The sequence below is a fragment of the Poecile atricapillus genome, chromosome 3 (assembly GCF_030490865.1).
Source record: "Poecile atricapillus isolate bPoeAtr1 chromosome 3, bPoeAtr1.hap1, whole genome shotgun sequence".
NCBI lineage: Eukaryota > Metazoa > Chordata > Aves > Passeriformes > Paridae > Poecile > Poecile atricapillus.
This window is the reverse complement of record NC_081251.1, coordinates 107,076,569-107,096,348: the sequence shown is the minus strand read 5'-3', so window position 1 is coordinate 107,096,348 and position 19,780 is coordinate 107,076,569. Positions and strand designations below refer to the sequence as shown.

The 19,780-nt window shown below is 40.2% G+C and overlaps 1 protein-coding gene across 3 annotated transcripts in view; it reads left to right on the top strand.

Moving 5' to 3' along the window:
- The window catches only part of PELI1 (pellino E3 ubiquitin protein ligase 1), a 43,058-nt gene that overhangs the window by 6,630 nt on the left and 16,648 nt on the right, over positions 1 to 19,780 (top strand). Inside the window, exon 2 of one of the 3 annotated variants that reach the window (XM_058835294.1) lies at positions 5,772 to 5,936. The exons of 1 other annotated variant lie outside the window; for it this stretch is intronic. In XM_058835294.1, the coding sequence (XP_058691277.1) occupies positions 5,882 to 5,936 (55 nt within the window). In that variant the 5' untranslated portion in view covers positions 5,772 to 5,881. Of the gene's footprint in view, positions 1 to 5,771; positions 5,937 to 18,933; positions 19,066 to 19,780 lie in introns of those variants that run through there. One more of the 3 variants, XM_058835296.1, reaches the window with a different exon arrangement.

The window sequence follows — 19,780 nt, the reverse complement described above, 5'->3', positions numbered from 1 at the left end:
CTTCTGCGCCACAGTACAAGAATAAAGTGGTTTCAACCCTTACTAATATTGGAGGTAGGGTATGTGCCCTGTCTTGGATTTGGATCAGACTCCTTTTTGCTGGGCAACTGCCATGTTTTGAATTTAGGAACATGCTACAAAATCTTCTGATAGAAACTGGGAGTTCCTCCTGTGTAGGAAACCAGGGTAGTTGACGTAATATTTGAGAAGCCAGAGTTACGGACTGTTCAGTCCATACTGCTATTTTCATCTTCATGATCAAGCTTTCCTGGTAATTTGGTTTCAGTTTTGGGATGCTGCTTTCAGAAGTCCACAAAAAAAATGTATCATGCCCACAAGGGGCATGAGCACATTGTCTGTGCAGTTAAATAGTTACAAGGGGAGAAGATAATAGTCCAGCTGTAAAACAAGTCATTGTGGTAACACCTAATTTCAGCACCCGCTAGTTGTGAGGGTATTTTTTTAATGTACTTTCAATAAATGGAGAACCAGCTGGAATGGCCTGAAACTTAGAACAGTTAAAAACTGCTTTTCAACAGGGCAAAGGTGTAACAGTTCTTCAGTACGTAGTGCAGAGAACCAGAAGGCCCAAGAGCAGACACTTAATTTGTTCTTCTTCTCATGTGATGATGTTGAGGCAAATTTGTGATGGTAGTGCTGACGCTTGAGGTAGACTTCTTCCTGCTCTAATCTACTGTCCTTGTGCCTCTTAAAGTTAAAAGATTGTGTTTTAATATACATACATACATATATATAGATATATGTATATACATATCATATATATTTATAACTGCACTTTGTACCCTGGGATTAGCAGACCAAGCCTTAGACAAATTACATTGTAATGCATATTAGTCTGAAGACAGGTGATCACCCCTTTGTGCTCAGATGACTTTCATGGCCAAGTCATCATCTCTTGATTCCTGCGGTAGGTGGATCCATCATACTGGTTCTTTGTTCTTTTTTTTTTTTTTTTAATAATAAGGTAATTGCTATGCTGCTGGTAGCCCACATCAATTGTTTTAGTATTTATTAGGTGCTGCATTTGGTGGATGTGAAATATCATTCCAGTTCAGCTTTTCCTTTTGGTGCAGCATGAGCTGTTGCCTGTTGGATGAGGTTTCTGTGTGCTGCTCAAGGTTGTTCCTGAGGGCTGGGAGTGTACCATGGTGAGGGTAACAGAGGTTTTTCTCTTGTCTTTTTTAAAAGTGATGTATTACTGTATTAAGGCTGTCAGCCACCTGCTGAAGTTGAGGAATTCAGCTTGATCATGCAGGCAAATAAATGCACAAATAGCTTTTATTTTTATCCATTTTTTTCTTGCACATGTGCATATTTATACGGTCAGTACTGTGGCCTGTATTTTAAGCTTTGTCTGAGGGTTTCTGAGCAGCAGATGTGAGCAAAGAGTAGGTTCTTGTACCTCTTTCTGCTGGCTGAGAAAGGTCAGGGTGCTCTAGTAGAAAATGTGGGCTTATAAGCCATTTGTGACTTAGATACAGCAACTACTTTTGAATTCCTGTGCTGATATATATAGGCTATTTAATTTTTTCCTTACTGAAATAAGCATTCATATATCACTCTTCTCACATGTGCACAGACAGCAAGAGGAACCTCTGCCTCAAGAGGGGAAATGTTAAAAGAATTTTTGCTGCCTTTCCCTTACCCCCCAACTTTGGGGAGGGGCTTGTTCAAGTTGCCAGTGTATAAACAGGAGCAGGGAGAGGAACCTGATCCAAAAGGTGAGGGAAGAGTTAATGCTTACTTTAAAACCAAGAGACCAGTCATAGGGAGAAGTGAACATTACCATGTTAATAATCACGTGACCAATCGGGCTGTCTTTTGGTCTCTTGAGTCCACAATAGCAAGTATTGTAGACATTCTGCTATTTTTTTACAGCTGTTAATGAGGAGGAGTAACAGTCAGATTTATCAGGCTGCATTATATATTTCAAAATATCAACCACCAAGAAATAATAGCTTTAAAGATTCAGGTAGTGCTTGGCTGACATATAGCTGAGATAGCATGAGAAGTTTCTTGCCTCACTTTGGGCTGATGTCAAGTGTAGCATTGCCTGTTTTCTCTTGCTGCTCCAGTTTCCCAAGGCAGGGCTGCGGCTGAGACATAACAAAGCTGGAATTGTGTTCGACTCTCCTGTTCAAGAGTGAAAGAGTGCAGGATATAGGAGATGGCAGGGAGAGGAACCTGTGTGCTGAGATGGTGCATGATGTCTCCAAAGCCCCAGAGGGATGTCAGGCTTGTCTCTTGTTTTTTGTCCTTATTTCAAGAAAGGTAAGGAACTCACAGGTGTGTTGATGCTTAATTTGTTAATGTTTGGAGGCTGCTACAGAAATGCAAATAAGTATTCTGTTACTAATCAAACCTTGCTCTGCTTTGAGGCATGTAAACTAATGAGGTAGCAACAAATGTGAAGGTAGGTGAAAAAAATGATAGTGCAGCATGAGTTCCCTGAGTTCAGGCTTCCCATTTTTCTTCTGCTTTCACTGTGTCAGATGTTTGGAAGTGTCAGCATGACTGAGGTCCACATAGAGAGCTTACGTGAGGCACAAACCTGATGCTGAGCAGGAAAGCACAGTGTTCTGGAACGTGGTGAGGTCTAACATCTGTTTTTAACCTTTTGTCACAAGTGGAAGGGATTATAGGATGACAAATAGTGATTCTTTGCTAATGGGCATGGGTTCCATTCAGCATTGTACAATGCATGCCAATTAGATTTAATACAAATGTTCCCCCAGAAAGATCACCTTGATTTAACTTTTTTTTAGATGCATAAAGTAGAAATGAACTGAGGTGCTCTGTTTGTTCTTTAAAGACTAAGTACTATATTTCTAGCTCTTGGCAGACATTGTCCACAAGTACTTCATGTTCCATTGGGCTTGTGCCAAATTTAATGTACCATGTGTACTGAAAGCATCAAAAACAGACTTACTTTAATTTTAGATTTTACAGTTACTGTTATTGATTTTTCTTAGAGCTGTTCCATCCAATCGGCTATCGTCTTCATTTTTTTCCCTGCAGGAATTTGGGGAAGAGCCATGACAGTCTTATTTGTGTGGCTAGGGGCTGTTCATGTCAGTGAGAGCTGTAGATCAGATGTCTCTGCAGTGGCCAGACTCTCCATTTGTAGAAGCTAAATCAGCAGACTGCATTATTTGTGAACTCCTTTCTTCAGTACTGACTGAGATGTTGTGACTGAGGACTGTTAAAAGCAGAGTCTGTCAACTGTCTTTCAAGAAACTTGATTTCTTTAAAATCCTGAGACGAGAAACTGAATGTACCCAAAATTGTGAACTTTGATTTTTCAGCACTTCCATGCTGTATGAATAGAAAGAAGCCTGACAGAAAGACCTTGGACTCCAAAGAGACATTAAATGGAAGAGATAGGGGAGAGAAGCAGAGGACAAGTAGGAATTATGGTAGGTAGACAAAGAGAGGAAGGAAATAACTGAGGGAAAGAATAGGGTATAGTGCAAAACTGCCAACCAGTATGGGCTGGAGTGTTTGTAATGCTACAGTCAGTCCTCAGGTCTGCTGATCCCTGCCTGACAGCTGTGTCTGCTGGCCTCAGATTTTGGCTGTTCATCTTGTATTTTCAACCCTCAAAGCCAAGTAGCTGTGCATAAGCATGGCTTCTGGCCAGATGGCTCATAGCACTCAGAGTGGAACAGGATTCCCCTCCATTGTGTTGATGTGGAGCAGCATGGCATTCGGTGAAGCCTGGGTTTTCCCTTTCACTCCTTCTGCTGAGGCTGCTTTTGTTAAATGGCAGTCTGTTCTGGTTTCTGCTTTGCAACTTTAACAACTCTAGCAGAAGGTAAAGTTGCTCAGTGTTTCAGAGACCTACATCTAAGTGGGGGAGTCTCTCTTGAGTTGAATAAAATCCCAGGGAGTTCTACATTCCCTATTAATAATGATCATTGTAGTTAAAATATGTGGGAATTCCAAATTAGTCTGTATTGGAAGCTTAACCATGGCAGTTGGTGTTTTTTCTTTGGCTCACTCTTATGCTGAGGTACTAAGCATGGTTTTAAGTCAGGTGTCTGTTTCACCCTTTACTCCATCTCAGAGATGTTGATTAGTCTTTGGGAATGTTACTTAAACTTTGACAATCTTCAGATACTATCTCACTATCTTCAGAGACTGTATTTTGTGTCCTACACCTGTCTTCTCATTCCACTCCATGTACTGGAGTCTCTTTTGGAGCCTGTTCAGTTTCTGCAGGTTATCTTTGCCCAGGCAGTGTCAGAAGATGCATTTCCAGCATGCAACCAAATGACCAGTTCAGAAGAACTGCTGGTGGAAGAGTTTTCTAATTGGACCATAACCTATGTTACTGTTGGTGTACCCCAGGTTTTATTGTAGCAACTGATTATGGAGGTACCTCACATTAATGGGAGCAGACAAAATACTGTTTTGTGAAGAAATGTACAGGAAATGACTAAGCCTTGGTGAAGACAGATCTATAGGTTTTTCCAAGTGTGTTTTTTTTTTTAACTGAGACAGAATTTTAATGTTTTCATTCATGGCTGTTACTGTACTTGTTTTCAAGCTTAATTTTACAGCATCTTTCATATAAGCTTAGTTTTAACTCCATATGTTTGCTAATAAGATTATTGCTGTACTAAGCAGTCTTTTACTGATGAATACAGCTTCTGTTACCTAAAAGAACAAAATAAGTTGAATAGAAGAGTGAGAAAACAAAATTAGCTGTAGTTAAAAATGGGAGTAAATTTCCTTGTTTTTCAAGATTCAACATAGCTTTTAAGTACTGCTGAGAAATAAATTCTTATTTCCTGTTATCTCACTACTCATTGATCGATGCGTTTAAAAATACATAATTTTACTATTTTTCTGGAGATGAACACAGTCATATGGAAGGTAGTCCCAGCTCTTTGTTCCTGTTGTCTGTTCAGGTGCACTCAGCACTGAGTAAATTCAGTTTAGAAGCAGTTTGGAGTGTGAGTCTGTGGAAATCATGGGTGTGCAGAACCTTGTGTCATGTAGCTGCTGGGCCACAGGCAGGCCTGCTGCTTTTTCAGGCAGCAGTGCTTTATGCCACCTTAAAATTGTTCAACTGCAGAATGTATTTCTGCTATGCCTTAACAACTAAGTTCAGGCATTCCTGCAGTCATGCAAATAGGTGATAAATAATAGCTCTGTGATGCAGGGCTTCTGTCTTTGCATGCAAAGGTCATGCCTCTGTGGTAGTGGCCAGGTTTGTCAATGAAGAGAAGAATTTGGAAGGGAACTCTGGAGTTCATCTGGTCCAACTCCCCTTACTCCAAGTAGTTTGAAGTTAGAGCCAGCCCTTTCATCTCTTTATTTTGCATGGTTTTGAATAACACACAGCCAGGGTGTCTGCTGACAGTGCTTGTCTAATGCTTACCTGCAACTGGCAGTCTTCTGTAAATGTAAAACTATGACTTATCCAGTATAATTCCAGAACATTTTCTTAAATTTCAGTAAGCCCTGAGCACACCAACTGGCAACTGAATTCCCTCAATAATGTTGAAGAACTGAGCGTTTGAATTGCTTTGCACTAGGAGTACCGACTGGAGAGAAGGGTGTATGCTGTGTTCAAAGACACATTTATTCCAGGAGACACTGAGCCAACCTCTGTGAAACCATTCTTTACAGTGGCTGTGAGTGACAGGTAGATCTCCTACCTGTGCCTCTGCCAGCTGACAGTTCTCAATTGCTGATGTGGATGGGGCTTAACCATATGGTCTCACTCTGGCTTTCTCTCACAGTGTTGAAAATCGGTGTCCTGTCTGCACTAGCAGCTAACTGATCTCAGCTCATTGTTGACAGCCACCATCAGCAACAGGTCCCTTTCTCTCTGCGCGTGAGACTTTTGATTATGTATCGTAAATCCAAGTGGAAGCGCGGTTACAATCTCGAGGGGCTTGGACACGGTGAGTTTGCATCTGCACAGTTGTTCTACAAGAACAAACTTTCTTATTTGCACATGAACTTCTTGCCAAAATTTTCATCTAGAGAATTTGGTAGCTACTTCCAGAGTTCCTTTCAAATAGAGCTTTTATTTAGTTCTGGAAGATTTTGATTGGGATAAGCAGCTAAAAGTACAAGTGTAGAACAATACAAACTACTTCTATTGTCTTGCTGTAACTATCTGTAAAGATATTTGTTCTCTAATCACTATTTTTTTTAAATAAGTGAAAGAATGCTTTAAGTAGTTCATTGGATAGTATCTCTCTACAGCAACCACAGCTTTTATAAAATGTGGGTTATTATATTTGTGACATGCCTTCTAAACTGTGCCAAATTTACTTTCTCATGCCCTAATGTTGGATTTCTACCCAAGGTTGTTTCCAGAGGTTCTGCTACAACATTTACTGCCTGATGAGAGTGATGCCTTCTCTATCTCATCTCCCTGGACTGTGCACACACATAGCTCCCCCTCCCCAGATCTGAGCTATGCAGTCCTTGGCCTGTCTTTATTCCAGACCTGCTGACCAGGGTTTTTCCATGAGCTTTCTCACTAACTCAAGAGAAACAAATTAATTGTGGGAGTTTCCTAAGAGGTTCAGGGAGCTGTGCCTTAAGTTTTGTTATTAGACTGACTGTGTGTCCTTCTGATGTGGTAGACTTAAAATTCTTGCATTGCTTTCTGTAGCTTTGTTTGTGAATGTATCTGTGGCTTGGTCTTTTTCCTTAGCCTTCTGGTTTGAGGACAGCAGCTGCTGCCTCCTCTCAGTATTGCTTGAACCAAAGTAGTAATGTGGTGTTGTGAGAACATCAACTTTACCTTGCTTAGACAAGTTTTATTTTACATCTTAGGGAATTGGAGCAAATAGGTATGAGATGCTAATCATGATAATGTTTTTCATGATCAAAGCTATCAGTTCTTCAATGGCTGCTATTTCTGTTTCAACTGCCAAAGTCTTGAAACTAGTTATGAGCAGTCAGTATTGGTGGTTAACAGCTTGAAACATTGTAGGTATGGGAAACACCAGTTCATTATTCAGCATGAGTTTGCCGACTTGAATTCATACTGCATATTTATTTTAGTTTCTGATCAGCCCTGTATTTCACTGTGCCTCTTGATTTGCTGTCAAGTTTCTATCATGAGTGAATTTTTATTCCAAAATTCCTTAATTCAGCAAGTGTGTTTCAAGGGGAAGCTCTAGAGGTAGTGCAGTATGGTCTAGACCTTTGAAAGTGATCTAGATGTTACAGATTTGTTTTATAAACTTGAGAGTCTTGCTAGAAAATGCATTAGGAAGAAGTTGCTATCTAATGAAACATGGTGGGCAGAGAAGACTTGCTGTGTTCAAGTACTTGTACATAGGCCAAAACTCTTGGAAAAACTCTAGGAAGAGCTGTGAAGCTGTGTTGAAGCTGGTGGCTTGAAAAGCTGGAGTGTATCTGGCATTTAAGTGCTTCATCTCTTCAGAGAAACAGTATGCAACTTAAATATTCCACCTGACAGTGAACATTGTCTCTGACAGTAGTGTAATTATTTTCGAGGTCTGGGGCTTATCCAGGATCAGAGTGGTGAATTAAATTACATGTCCAGCCAAGATTTGTTCTAGTACAGTCTTGCATAGGTAGGCTGATAGTGATCTTGCTTATGCTGCTGAATTCAGTTGCCTTCAGTGCAGCTGAATCCTTACTTACACCTGCATAGTAGGGTTCAAGCATCAGGTTTGGTGAAATGACCTTGTAGATGATGAAAAACAGAATATGGGCTTCAATTTCTTAATTTCTTTCCCTGACTTAGCACACGCTTCTTTTTTTTTTTAACAGTATGCTTAGAAACAAAGTCAGTCCTGCTTTTCAGTACAATTGATCATCTGCTAACAAGATGAGCTACTAGTCTCAGTATTATTTTTGTGAAATATTGGGAAGGTTTAATAAAGTAATGAAAAGAGAGAGGGAGAACTAAGTCTGCTGCTTTGTTACCGTGCCAGGAAATAATCCTTCCTTGCTGACCAGTACCTTAGCTGTTCCAGCCATGGCATGATGTAGTTTTATTTTTTTAACAATGGCTTTATTTAGATTATCCTTTTAACTAATGGTTTTGGCATGCTTTAAAAAGACACTTAAGGAAGAGTATCTTGTTGCAGAATTCCAATCTGGGCTAAACTTACAGGCTGCAAGTATTTTAACTTTTTAAAATTTAATTAGAGAATCTTCATTTATGACACTAAAAACCATCTTTGGAGCATGTTGAGTTTGTAAGCAGTTACCTGAAAGGCTAAAGTTCTGTCAAGGGATTCAGTCTTCTGTACACTGGAGCTGGTTTAGGTTACTCTGTGCATTCGTGGTCAAAAAGAGATTTCATATTGCTTTCAATTAACAAGAAAGCTTTTCTTATGATCTTTGATTTCAGTTGGCTGCCACTTCACTGGGAGTTTCGACTGTAATATTTCAATGCCCCTTTGTGTTAGGCCTTCTGTTATCTTTGCTTAACTTTTGTATTCTGGACCTTATTTTTTTGCCAGTAAAGATAAATCTTGCTGCTGCAGTGTATACAATCATAGAGGTATTGTTTTGGGGGTGAGACTTGCTGCCTTTTTCTTATACAATTTTTATGGTTTAGATATGGACTTCTTTATTCAAACTTAAGGAATAAGCTCCATGCTATGTCTTTGGAAAACAAAGACATTTATATAAATGTATTAATAAAATAATTAGTAAGTAACCTGTAAGGATTTTCATATTGCCAGATGAGGGAGGATGACTAGAAGAAACAGGACTAGCTATGAAAAGAAATCGAGTAATTCCTAAACTTGCACCCCTTCATGTTAGTCTCAGTCCTGTTTTTAAAAAGAAGGACCTGGAACAAGTAAAACATATAGTTAGTCCTGCAGCTGGACTTTGGCAAATCCCAGTACAGCAAATGTGAGGATGCTTAGTTGCCGGTTTTAATGCCAGAAGCAGTAAAATACAGGTCTCTGTCACAAAACTGGGAATGTGCAGTTGTTCCCAAAAGTGGTGCTTTGCTCCAGAGGCACTGAGCTCTAGCTCTCAGTTCTTGTTGGGCAAGTTTTGGGGCTGAAACTTTGTGTCAACAGTTACATCTCTGCATTTTGCCTACAATATTTACATCAGTCTTTAGAGTAAATGAAAGGTGTATCTTGTTCCTGATATGAGAGAGCTACTCTGTTAGATTTTAGGTAAAACTAAAGTTAAATAACTTTATATCTAAAGTTACAGGTTCTTTCACACCAGAATATTAAACTGTACTTTCAAAACAAAGAGCTTAGGCCTCAAATTTGTTTTAAAGTGAAGACTTTTATAGAAAACTGGTTTTTTGCACTTACCTGGTTTTATTGTTGGGTTTTTTTAAAAAATTTTTCTGCAATTTAAATGAGGTGCCTCCTTTCTAACAACGAAAAATGCCTCATCTTGGAAGTGGCTACTAAAAGAAAAATGCTTCACCTCAAGAAACTAATAAAATTATTGGAGCTGATATACTCCTCATGTTGGTTTTGTAACATTTGTATAGTGTTGATAACATTTCAGAGTGGCTGACCTTGCATTTTTTTGTTAGCAGTCATATTTGCACACAAGGAATACCCATTATAAATTTGAGGAGAGCAAGCTTCTGACAGTGCTTTATTTATTTGTATGGTTCAAGGTTTATTTTGAGGGTGTGTAATCCACACATTTCCATCAGTGAAGTGCTAAAAGTACAGAATGACTTCAGTGTTTTAAAAAGTTTAGGTACAACAGTGGCTGCTGAGCCAGAGGAGGAAGTGTTTTCTTTATGTTTAGAGAATATCTGTTCTACAGCTGGGGTTGATGTGGTTGGAGTGAGACTGAGCATGCTTGAAAATTTGTTCTGCCACTAAGTTGCATTGAGGCAACACACAGTGAGTGCTAAAGGCAGCTCTGATCAGCCTGACAAACTTGCAGTTTTCATCAAAACTCACCTGTCACTTCATAAAGTCATGCTGGGTGCCAAGTGTCAAATTGGCTCCAATGACTTTGCCGTATTTGAAGTTCTTTAGGTTTATTTAGTAAGTCTATGAATAGTGAATTACATAGATGGTATTCCTTAAATGTTTTAGGGGTTTTTTGGTTGTTTTGTTTTACTTTGAGTTTGCATTGGTCCAGAAGCTCGAATGTATCAGACATCTCTGCGGAATCTGGGTAGTGACTTCTTGAGTTAAGGTTGCCTACGATAGTTCATTACCTCAGAGCCTTCTGCTCTACAGAGGGATGGCAGGAGGCATCACTAAGCATAAGAGTAACTGATGACAATGAGTAAATTGAATGTGAGCAGGGTTTCTACAGACCTCTGTCAATAGGTGTGAACGAGGCACCGCTGAGCTGTGAGTAGCTATTAGCAATTTGAAACAATGTTCACAAACAGTATCACTCCAGAGAAGTCCAATCTACCCGGAAAATCTTGGGAAGATCATTTCTGAAGAGCCAGATTTCTTGGGAGGAATGGGTCTGTGCTGAAAGGCTGACTGAAAAAGGGGCAAGTGAAATGGCTCTTCCAGATGAGATTGTTACTGTGAACTTCTCAGTATGAGATAAACAGGGCCTAAGGTTTCTGTGGAAGATACCCAAACATAGCCTGTGAGTGTATCTGGAGGGCACACCATGGGTTAAAGTGAAGGCTTCTCTTAATCTCTTTCCCAAGGTTCAGAAAGGAAGAAATCTGTACTATATTAACCAGTCAATGTGGTTAATAAATAAGTGATGCTGTAAATCATGTGAAATTTATTTCCAAACTCAATGAAGTACTACTGTGTTCTGAATCATCTGGTACTGTTCAAAAACCACTTGGCTGTGGTGCTGTCAAAACTGCTGGGTTTTGTGGCTGTGGGCTCTTTTCGGTGTATTTGCCCAACAGTGTTTCCTATTTCCTGAACGGAAAAATTCTTCCTTGAGAGAAAACAAGTAATTCTTTGCACAAAACCTGCCTCTCAAGGCGTACAGGTACAAAGTGCAGAGCAGAGGTCATTCCTAGAAGTGAGTTGGCAAGTGTGAAGATACTTTTGCATGGCAGAAAAATGCCAGAATAAGAAAGAAATGTGGATTTTGTTTCATGCTTGTGATCATTCAAATCTAGCTCCATCTTTAACTGTTCAACTTTTTTTTTGCTTTGGTGGCTTCTCCAGGTAGCTTTGAAATATGAGCTGGTAAGTACAGAGAGCCGGATAGAGCTTTAAACATGGGCTTTTGTTTAGTGTTTTAGGGGTTTTTTGGATTTTCTTTCAGAAGAAATTGTTGAGCTGTTTTGCTTGAACATTTTATGTCAGGTAAATAAAGTAGCATTAGTTGGTGGGAAACATGCTGAACTTGTGCTCTCAAACCTCAATTTTAAGAGACTTAGTTTCTAGGCCAAATTTTGAAGTTTTTTTAAATTCCACTTGAAGGTGTTATTACATTAGAGTTTGTAACGTGACGTAGCATCATTGAAAATGCTGGGGTGGTCTATGAAAATACAGCTGAACTTTTTAACACTGCCTCACAATGGGTGCATCACTTTGGCAGTTGCTAGAAAAATGTTCTGCCACAGTGCCTGTCACTACTGCTGTACTCAACCAATCTAAAATTACTTTTGTCTTCATCTGCTAAATTTTGTCTGACATATGCTGAATAGACAAGAAGCAATACAGATTTCAAATGCTTGGCTCTTTTGAAAGCAAACAGGCCACTCTCCTAGTACCAAAATGTCTTTCCTTATCTTTTATGACCCACACTCTTGGGAATATTTCTTCTTTTGGTTGTAACTGAAGCCTGTACTAACTTAAAGTTGACATATTAAGCTAGATAGCTTCTCTTATTTGAAGGTAACATTTTTCTTTGGACATAAAAAATTGAAAATTTGAAACTAGTGATGACCTTGAAAACCTGCAACTGTAAGTCAAATGTGAAATACAATTATTTCCTTAGCTCTTAATTAAAACCTGACCATGTGGTCCCTTGGGTCCCCATAGAAATAGTACAGCTCCATCTCCATGGGTCAAATATTCTGTCCTGGGCTTTTTTAGCTGGGAATATATTTGGCAAAATAATACCAAGCATTGCATGTGACAAGACCCAAGAGTAGCTACCAGTTCTCCCTTGTACCTCTAAAGAAGCAACCATTTCTGTCTCAGCCAAGGAACAGAAGTTAGGGATGGCATCTCTAGCACTGAACTGCTACTATTTGGGAATGACTTTTTTTTGTTGGGTGTTAGTGCCTGCGTAGAGGTAAAGTGCAACTGCCTGTTTATTTTTATAAGCAGTAAACCTCTTACCCAAATTGGATTAGAAGTGTAGGAAGTAAAGTATTGTGCTTGTATATGCCAAATCATACATTGCCTATGAGATTAGAAAGGAAAGAAAAAGATTTGAACAACTGGCATGGAATTTTTTTATGAGTAGTAACAAAATGTGAGCAGGCAGGTGATCCAACACGAGAATGTAATGGAACTGTCTTGTTTGAATTGCTGGCTGCAGGAGGTGATGCACATGGGAACTAAAGTGTGCAAAAAGTTAGTTTTGTGTTTATGTATAAATGCAAGTTGTATTAGCATAAAAGTTGGTTTACCTTAGTTTTTAAGGGGCAGCTTTTAGTGTATCTGGATATATTTCAGTATACCTCTTTTAGAAGAGGCAAATCTATTGCATGTGACAAGTAATCAGTTCTTGTTCTCTTGGGTTACTGCCTAAAGTAACATCTGTTCCGTACCTGAGCTCATAAAACAGTACTTAAAGTATTCCTAAATGGTCAGAAGTACAGGAGACAGAGGTGCTGAATCCTGTGTGTCTGTGCAGAGCTCTGACATCTCCTAGCAGGCCACTGTGCAAACCTGACCCTTGGCTTGCCAGAGAGGAGGCAGCCCTCTGACAGCTCTCCAGAGAAATACAGGTCATATGTTTTATGTGTAAATGCTGGAGGTGATATGTCTAGAAAGGAGCAAGTTTTCTACCTGGTGTAAAGACTGTCTAAAGCTTGAAATGAGGAAGAATATAGTAAGATTGTCATGTTTAATAGCAGTGATTTGCAAAATATTCAGGTATGAACTATGGACTTGGGATACTGACGTGCAGAAGTGAGTGGAGCTGTTTTGAGGTTATGCAGCACTTTTTTTACTGGAATCACAGAGGGACTACAGTCAAAATGGTGAGTGTCAAGAGTCTAGGAAGTGTGGTTAGGAATTTAGGATAAAACAGAGGGCTGTTGGATAGACTTTTACTTTTTGCTTCATGATCTCTTTGTGGGAAAATATATTTGCCTTCTTGTAAGAAATCCGTTTGTGTGATGTGGGAGTTGATTAGAAATGGAACTGAATAGTTTTTAAACTTTGTCCCTCTTAGCATATTTTTTCCCTAGAATGTGTGGGGAGACAGCCAGTTATAGCTAAATTTCTATAACTGAATTATTTTCCTATCTTTTTTTTTTCTAATCTGAATGAATAATCTAACCTAAAATGTTTTTCATCACCGAGATAAAGATATTTTTCAGAACTGAAAGTGTTATTACTTCTAGCATCTGTCTTAGGATTCTCTCTACAGGTCCATGGTCAAATGATCTGGCTTTGTAGGAATGAAAAATTTCAGGTAATGCAGGTTCAGTTAGTTCTGCTATAACCTTAAAGGTTTTGCAAGTACAAAAATTGTGTCTTGGAAATTAATTCAAATTTGGGCTCCCTTTCTTTATTTAGGGGGAACCATAATACCTAAAGCTCAGTGAATCTGGGTTCTGATGCTGAAAGATTGCTGAACAATATTTAAAAAATTCTTTAAGGAAGTGCTTGTGCATAGCCAAGATTAATTGAACCAGAAATGATCCTGGAGAATTTAAAAAGTAATCTTTTACAATAGCTTTTTCCAGGTACCTTGGAAATGAAAGTTTACTGTGTTGGAAAGAAGCCTGGTGCAACTACATCTGTATGGCTCTGACTTGGCAGATGACTTGCATCAGTTTGACCTTTTTGGAAACAAATGTGCTTTCTTCAGAATGAAGCTTTGCCTGTCATTCTTTTGGTCTTGAATTTTTAGGAATTCAGCACACCTGATGCTTCAGGTGATATTTGAAGCCAGGTGAAGAATCATCTGTCCTAGTTTCAGCTGGGATAGAGTTAATTCTTGAAGCAGCTGCTACAGTGCTGTGTTTTGTGTTTAGGATGATGGTAGTGTTAATGCACTGATGTTTTGCTGAGCAGTGCTTACTTTGAATCAATGACTTTACAGGGTCCCATGTTCTGCCAGCCAGGAGCCGCACAAGAAGCTGGGAGGGAGCATAGCCAGGACAGGTGGCCCAAATTGGCCAAAGGGATTTCCATACCAGACAACGTCATGGCCAGTATTATAAATTGGGGGGAATTGGCTGGGAGGGGCAGGCTGCTGCTCATGGATGCTCTGAGCATCAGTCAGTGGGGTGATGAGAAATTGTGCATCACTTTCTTGGTTTTCCTTTATTTCTCCTTTTATGTTTTTTTCCTTTTCCGTATTACTCTTTGTTTTAGTTTGTTTCGATTACTTAATTGTTGTTATTTGAACTTGAGGGTTTTACCTTTTTCCCCCTGATTCTTCTGCCTTTCTCAGGGGCCAGGGGAGGTGTGAGCAGGCTGCATGGTACATGGTGACTGGCTGGGGTTGGTTAAACCACAGCATTGTTTTAAGAGCAGCTTAATTCCCAAATGCCTTACTTGGGCAACAGTTGCTGTGTTGAATTGCTCATTGGGCCCCATTTCTCCTGTGAAGGACTTCCCTGGTGGGCTGAGGAACCGGCACACAAAGATGTAAGGGTGGAACAGGACTTGGTAAGAAATGCTCATTAGGTTTGTCTGATGGCACAGTGTGACTCCTGTGACGGGAAATGCCTCTGTGCAGTGTGATGACTTGTTGTCACTCTGTAACTAGGCTGCTTTGGTGACAGATTACTCCACAGTTGCTTAAGGATCACCATGGCTGAATGAACAACATTTTAGAGTTGGCCAATCTGTTTGAAGGACCATTTGTTGTGCCTTAACAACTCCAGATTCTATTTAGATCTTTTACTCAGCTGTCCGGCAAATCTAATTAACCTCTCCTACCCCTTCCAGAAGTGGTCAGTGTAGAAGAGTTCGTAAAGTACCATCTACCCTACATGTCACAGAAACTTAAGATGCAGAAAAGGGTTCTTATCTGGAAGCAATAGCACTAACAATGGACCTTTGTTTTCTCAGCCCTAGTAAGAACTTTCTTACTTCTTGCCATAAGCCACCACACAGTAGTGCAGGGGATTAGGTCATTTCCTTCCCTTCTCCTCTTCCTGCAGATTATTTGATTAGCATTTCTATTGTATACTCTAAATAGCATGTTCTTTGCTTCAGGCTGGTTCCCCCCCTATAATCTCTTTAAAACACTGTAGTATGACTTTTTACTAGCAGCGTGACATGGGAACTTCTTGCACAGAGATTACATGTGACGTAACACAATAAAAAATTAATAGGGCTGGTAAGTCAGTAATCTTCCCTTCTTTCTCCTTCCCTCATGCACCTGATATTAGGCTTCTGGGAACCCCCTAACAGTGTTAATGCCTTACAATACATGAAATATTTTTCTTATTTGGATATCATTGGCTTTGATCAGAGTTCAGCCCCTGACTTCATGGGAAACGGAGTTCAGGTTGTGTATAGTGTATATTCAACATTCAGTGTACAAGTACACCTCCCCTGTGGGATCATTACACATCTTGGTCTTCCACCAGGTGTTTCTCTCCCTTTTCTCAGTCTTCCCTTTCCTTCAGTCTCTGTTTCTATATACCCTGTGTGCAGCAATTTCAAGCTCTTATCTTGTGTGGGGTTTTTATTCCACTCCTTGCCTGCTTTGTTGAATAAAATTATCAACAGGTGTTTAGAATGCCAGTCTTGAAATGTAACAGTAATATACTGATCAGGTTAACTCCAGCATGAAGAGTTTGCCTTTCAGGATTCTTGCCAGTCTGGGCACTATAGACATAGTGTTGCCTGTTGCCCCTGTCTGTAATTACGGCTGTCTTTTTAGCTGGAACAGCCAGAAATGCATTCCTCTTCAGAGCTCATGTTGAATGTCATGTGAAATCACGTAATTGTATCAAACTGTACAGCATCTGTTTGTGAGTCAGATAGAAGAACATGACGATACAGCCCTTTATTTCTTTAACAACTTCAAGGAAAGAACCTCCCCTGCAGTTCAGCATCACTTCATGAAATTAGCAGTGATATTTTGGGCTACAGATTGCATTGTTTTAGTCTGGCATGGTATCTGTACTCCAGGAGAATTCAGATAACTCACCTAGCGACAGCGTGCTGGAGGCATTTGCCTCCAGTCCTCAAGGTATGGCATAGTTCTTGTGATTCCATGAAAAACATTAAACCCTCCTCATCGTCAAAGTGGGGGGCAATATTGACACAAGAACAGCTGAGTAGAGCATGGCTGCGAGTAAACACAGGCAGGGAGACAAGGTTGTCCAAACTTTGGTTGGATGAGATTTAGAGGCAGCCACGTAGAAGTGTGCCCAGGAGCAAAATAAACCCTCAAAAAGCCTGGATTAAGATGGGGCATGATTAGCTATAAAAAGGACATTATGTGGTGTTGCCTGATAGCTCCAGAGGGTCACTAATATGGAAGCAGGTAAGTATTGTTACCTGCAGGAGGCTGGGTGGGGTGGCAGAAAGCAAATCCACCTGCAGCTGCTTCTTAGGTGGCTGCAGCATAAAGTAATCTAGAAGTTTATTAACCTGAACAGCTGTGTCTGTAAAATGAGAATAAAGGAGTTCTAGAAGCAAATTACTCTTCAAGTTCTGCTTTTCAGGATGTTTTGAAACAGTACAACTCAAGTTTTACAACTTGTGTGAGAAAAGTAATGCAACCTGAAAGTGGTCATAGCAATGTAACTAATCACTGCAGTTAAATACCTGAGTACAGAGCACCTTTTGTACTCTTGGTGCCATATCTGTGTGTTAAGTGATACTAATGCAGTCCTGATGTGGTTTCCTTTTTCTTTTTCAACAAAATCACAAAAGCAACCCTTAACCCTGATTAAAACACCATTTGAGCTGCCAACTTTGTATAGGCTGGGATGAAACAGAAAATACTTGAAAGTTACGAGAGAGGTGGGGTGGTGTGACTCCTCTACCCCAGTAAAAATTGCCATTTTAATGATCTGCATGTTACCAGTGGAAAAGCTGGGTTTGTGTGCCAGCAGCGTGAGGCTGTTGATTTTTGGCAGGGAGAAAGATTCAACCTAAATCTCAAGACTGGGCTTCGTAAGTCTCTGGTGTTTCTGTTGAGATTGATGCAGAAGGTCCCTATCCCCTCATTTGCATTGGTATAATGGGATAATAAATACACAAACAGGCAAAATTATTTGGGTTGAAATAGTTGGAGATTTGTGTGTGGTTTTGGTTTTTTTTCCTTAGACCCTTGCCAGATTAGTAATCTGATAATTGTGATGATGACCATACCTTTTCAGAGCAGTGTTCAGTTCTGTGGGTTTTTTTGGTGACCAGAAGAGTGGAAACAAGGGGGTACCTGTCCATCAGTGTTTCTCCAGACACTTTCCAGTGTTCCGCAGCTGTGGCTCAACCACTTCTGTGAAGAAAAGTGGCATCTATGGTAGGAGAAAAAGAAGTGTCTTTGAGCCTATGTATACTATTATCCAGAATAACCTATGACAAGGTGTTTTGCAGCTCAATTTTCTGTGTAGGTGACAAGATCCTGTAACAGGACAGCTATATTATATTACTTAGGGGAGAGTTTGCTGTGGAGTACAGGTTGAGAAGAAAGAAAATACAGATGCATTCACTTTGTTCTCAGCAGTGAAGCTGACTTCTGTGGAGCTGCAAATTATGCTGTGTTATGCTGCAAATTATGCTGTGTTATGGCATTATGAACAGAAAAGCTGTTTTGACAGTTCTTAAGTTTGAGTGTTACCCAGTGGCTATACTGTGAGGTGAACTGGGGAAAAGATCCAGGTGAAAAATAACAGAGCAGATAAACCAAGTTTTTAAAATGTTTGCAGATCAGTCCATAAAATTGTGTTTTAAAGATTGAGGTGGCAAGCCAAGGAGGGAGCAGCAGAAACTGGATCAACAGTTACATGTACAACACAGATGTGAAATGTCAGACTGTATCTACATTGCTTGAGCCAGGGTAACCAGGTACCCCTTCTTCACCCACTACAGCTGTGATGTATAACTTGATGTAAAGGTTAAGCTGCTGTGTCACATCGTGACTGCAGCAGCCTCACAGAATTTGCATGATCAATTCCACGAGGTAACTTGGAAGCTGTGGTAACTTGATCACCACTTTATGGCTCAGACATTTAAATTATCCCACCCACTGGCTTGATGCAGTGATTTCAATGTTGGTGGAATGAGAAATGAGCTCATAACCTGGTCTGGCACATGCAGATTTGCCTTTCTAAACGTTCATCCTACAGGACTGAGCTGTTGTGGAATCATTGGCTGTGACAATTGGTCCAGTACACACTGGTGGAATCTGCAGGTGTGTCATGTGTCCAGTCCTACAGTATTAGTGAAAATGGAGATAGCAATGCCTGAAGAGTTTCTGCTGGTATAATTCTCCGTGTATTAAGAAATTACTCTTTGTGTGGGAGGTGAGGAAAGCTAGCTGGGCTAATAAATTATGGTTTAAAAAAAAAGAAGAAAAGGTATAGCATGCATGGGTACAGTTATGTAAGAGAAGGAAATAAATCAGTGTTTCTCTGAGAACCTCATCTGCAGAGCTGCCAGGCAATTGGGCTGCAGTATTGTTCTCAACACACCCTCTGCTTCCTTTTTTCCTTTTTGGGACCAGGGATGGATGAATTGATGGAGTAGGAGCAGGATGCTCGTTCTGCCTCCAGCCAATGCTGTGTGGTGCCGTGGTGTTTACCCAGCTTACGCAAGGCAGAGCCGGCCCCTCTTGAGGCAGGAGGCGCTTCCCACGGCTCAAGTAAAAGCACACAGAGCAGTCACTCAGTCTGGCAGTTGCTGGGGGTTTAAAGGAGTTGGTGGATTTCAGCTGATTTTTAACAAGATCGAAGGGTTGGGTTTTTTCTTCTCTACTGTGTAGGAATACTGCAAGGACACAAATATCCTGGTAAGTGCTCTGCATGCTGTCGCTTCTCCCTTTTAGCGTGGTATCGTTTCAGTCTCTCTTCTAAAAGTCTCCTCAGTTGCAGTGGTTTTCAATGATGCGGTGGAAAAGAAATCTGAGAGCGGGCAGTGTGTCTCTGCAGGCTCCCCTTCCACCAGAGGCAGAGACATTCAAAGTGCTCAGCCTAGTAAGTGCTCTTTGATCATAAGAAGTGTCAGTCACTTCTCATTTTTAGGGTGCAAAGCAAGGTGCCTTGACACTGTCATTACCTAACAAAATCATACCAAGGGGAATTTCTCATGGAGCTGTTGAATATTTCTGTTGTCTAAACTGAGAAAAAGGATTTAAATATGACCGTAACTCCTGTTTTTGTAAGATACTATAGTATGCTGTGTGAAAAGACTTTAGTGTCATACAAACAGCTACTTGGCAGATACTTTGGTACATGAACTGCCTTATCAGGAAGTCCGAGACTCATAAAAAGCAAAACTGTAACGTTCAGGCATGTAGAACAAGAAGTCATTGTGGTCTTTTCAAGCCCAGTCTCCTCAGCCATATATTCCATTACAGGTGCATCAGGCAGTAGATTTTCCTGGACTTGAAAAGCTCCATTGCTTTGTGTAAGAATAAGAAGCCTCTGCTTTGGTCTTAACTCCTAGGAAGTTTTACTCTTGTGGCTGACTCTGAGTGAAAGTTGAGACTGCCATTTGGTTTTTTT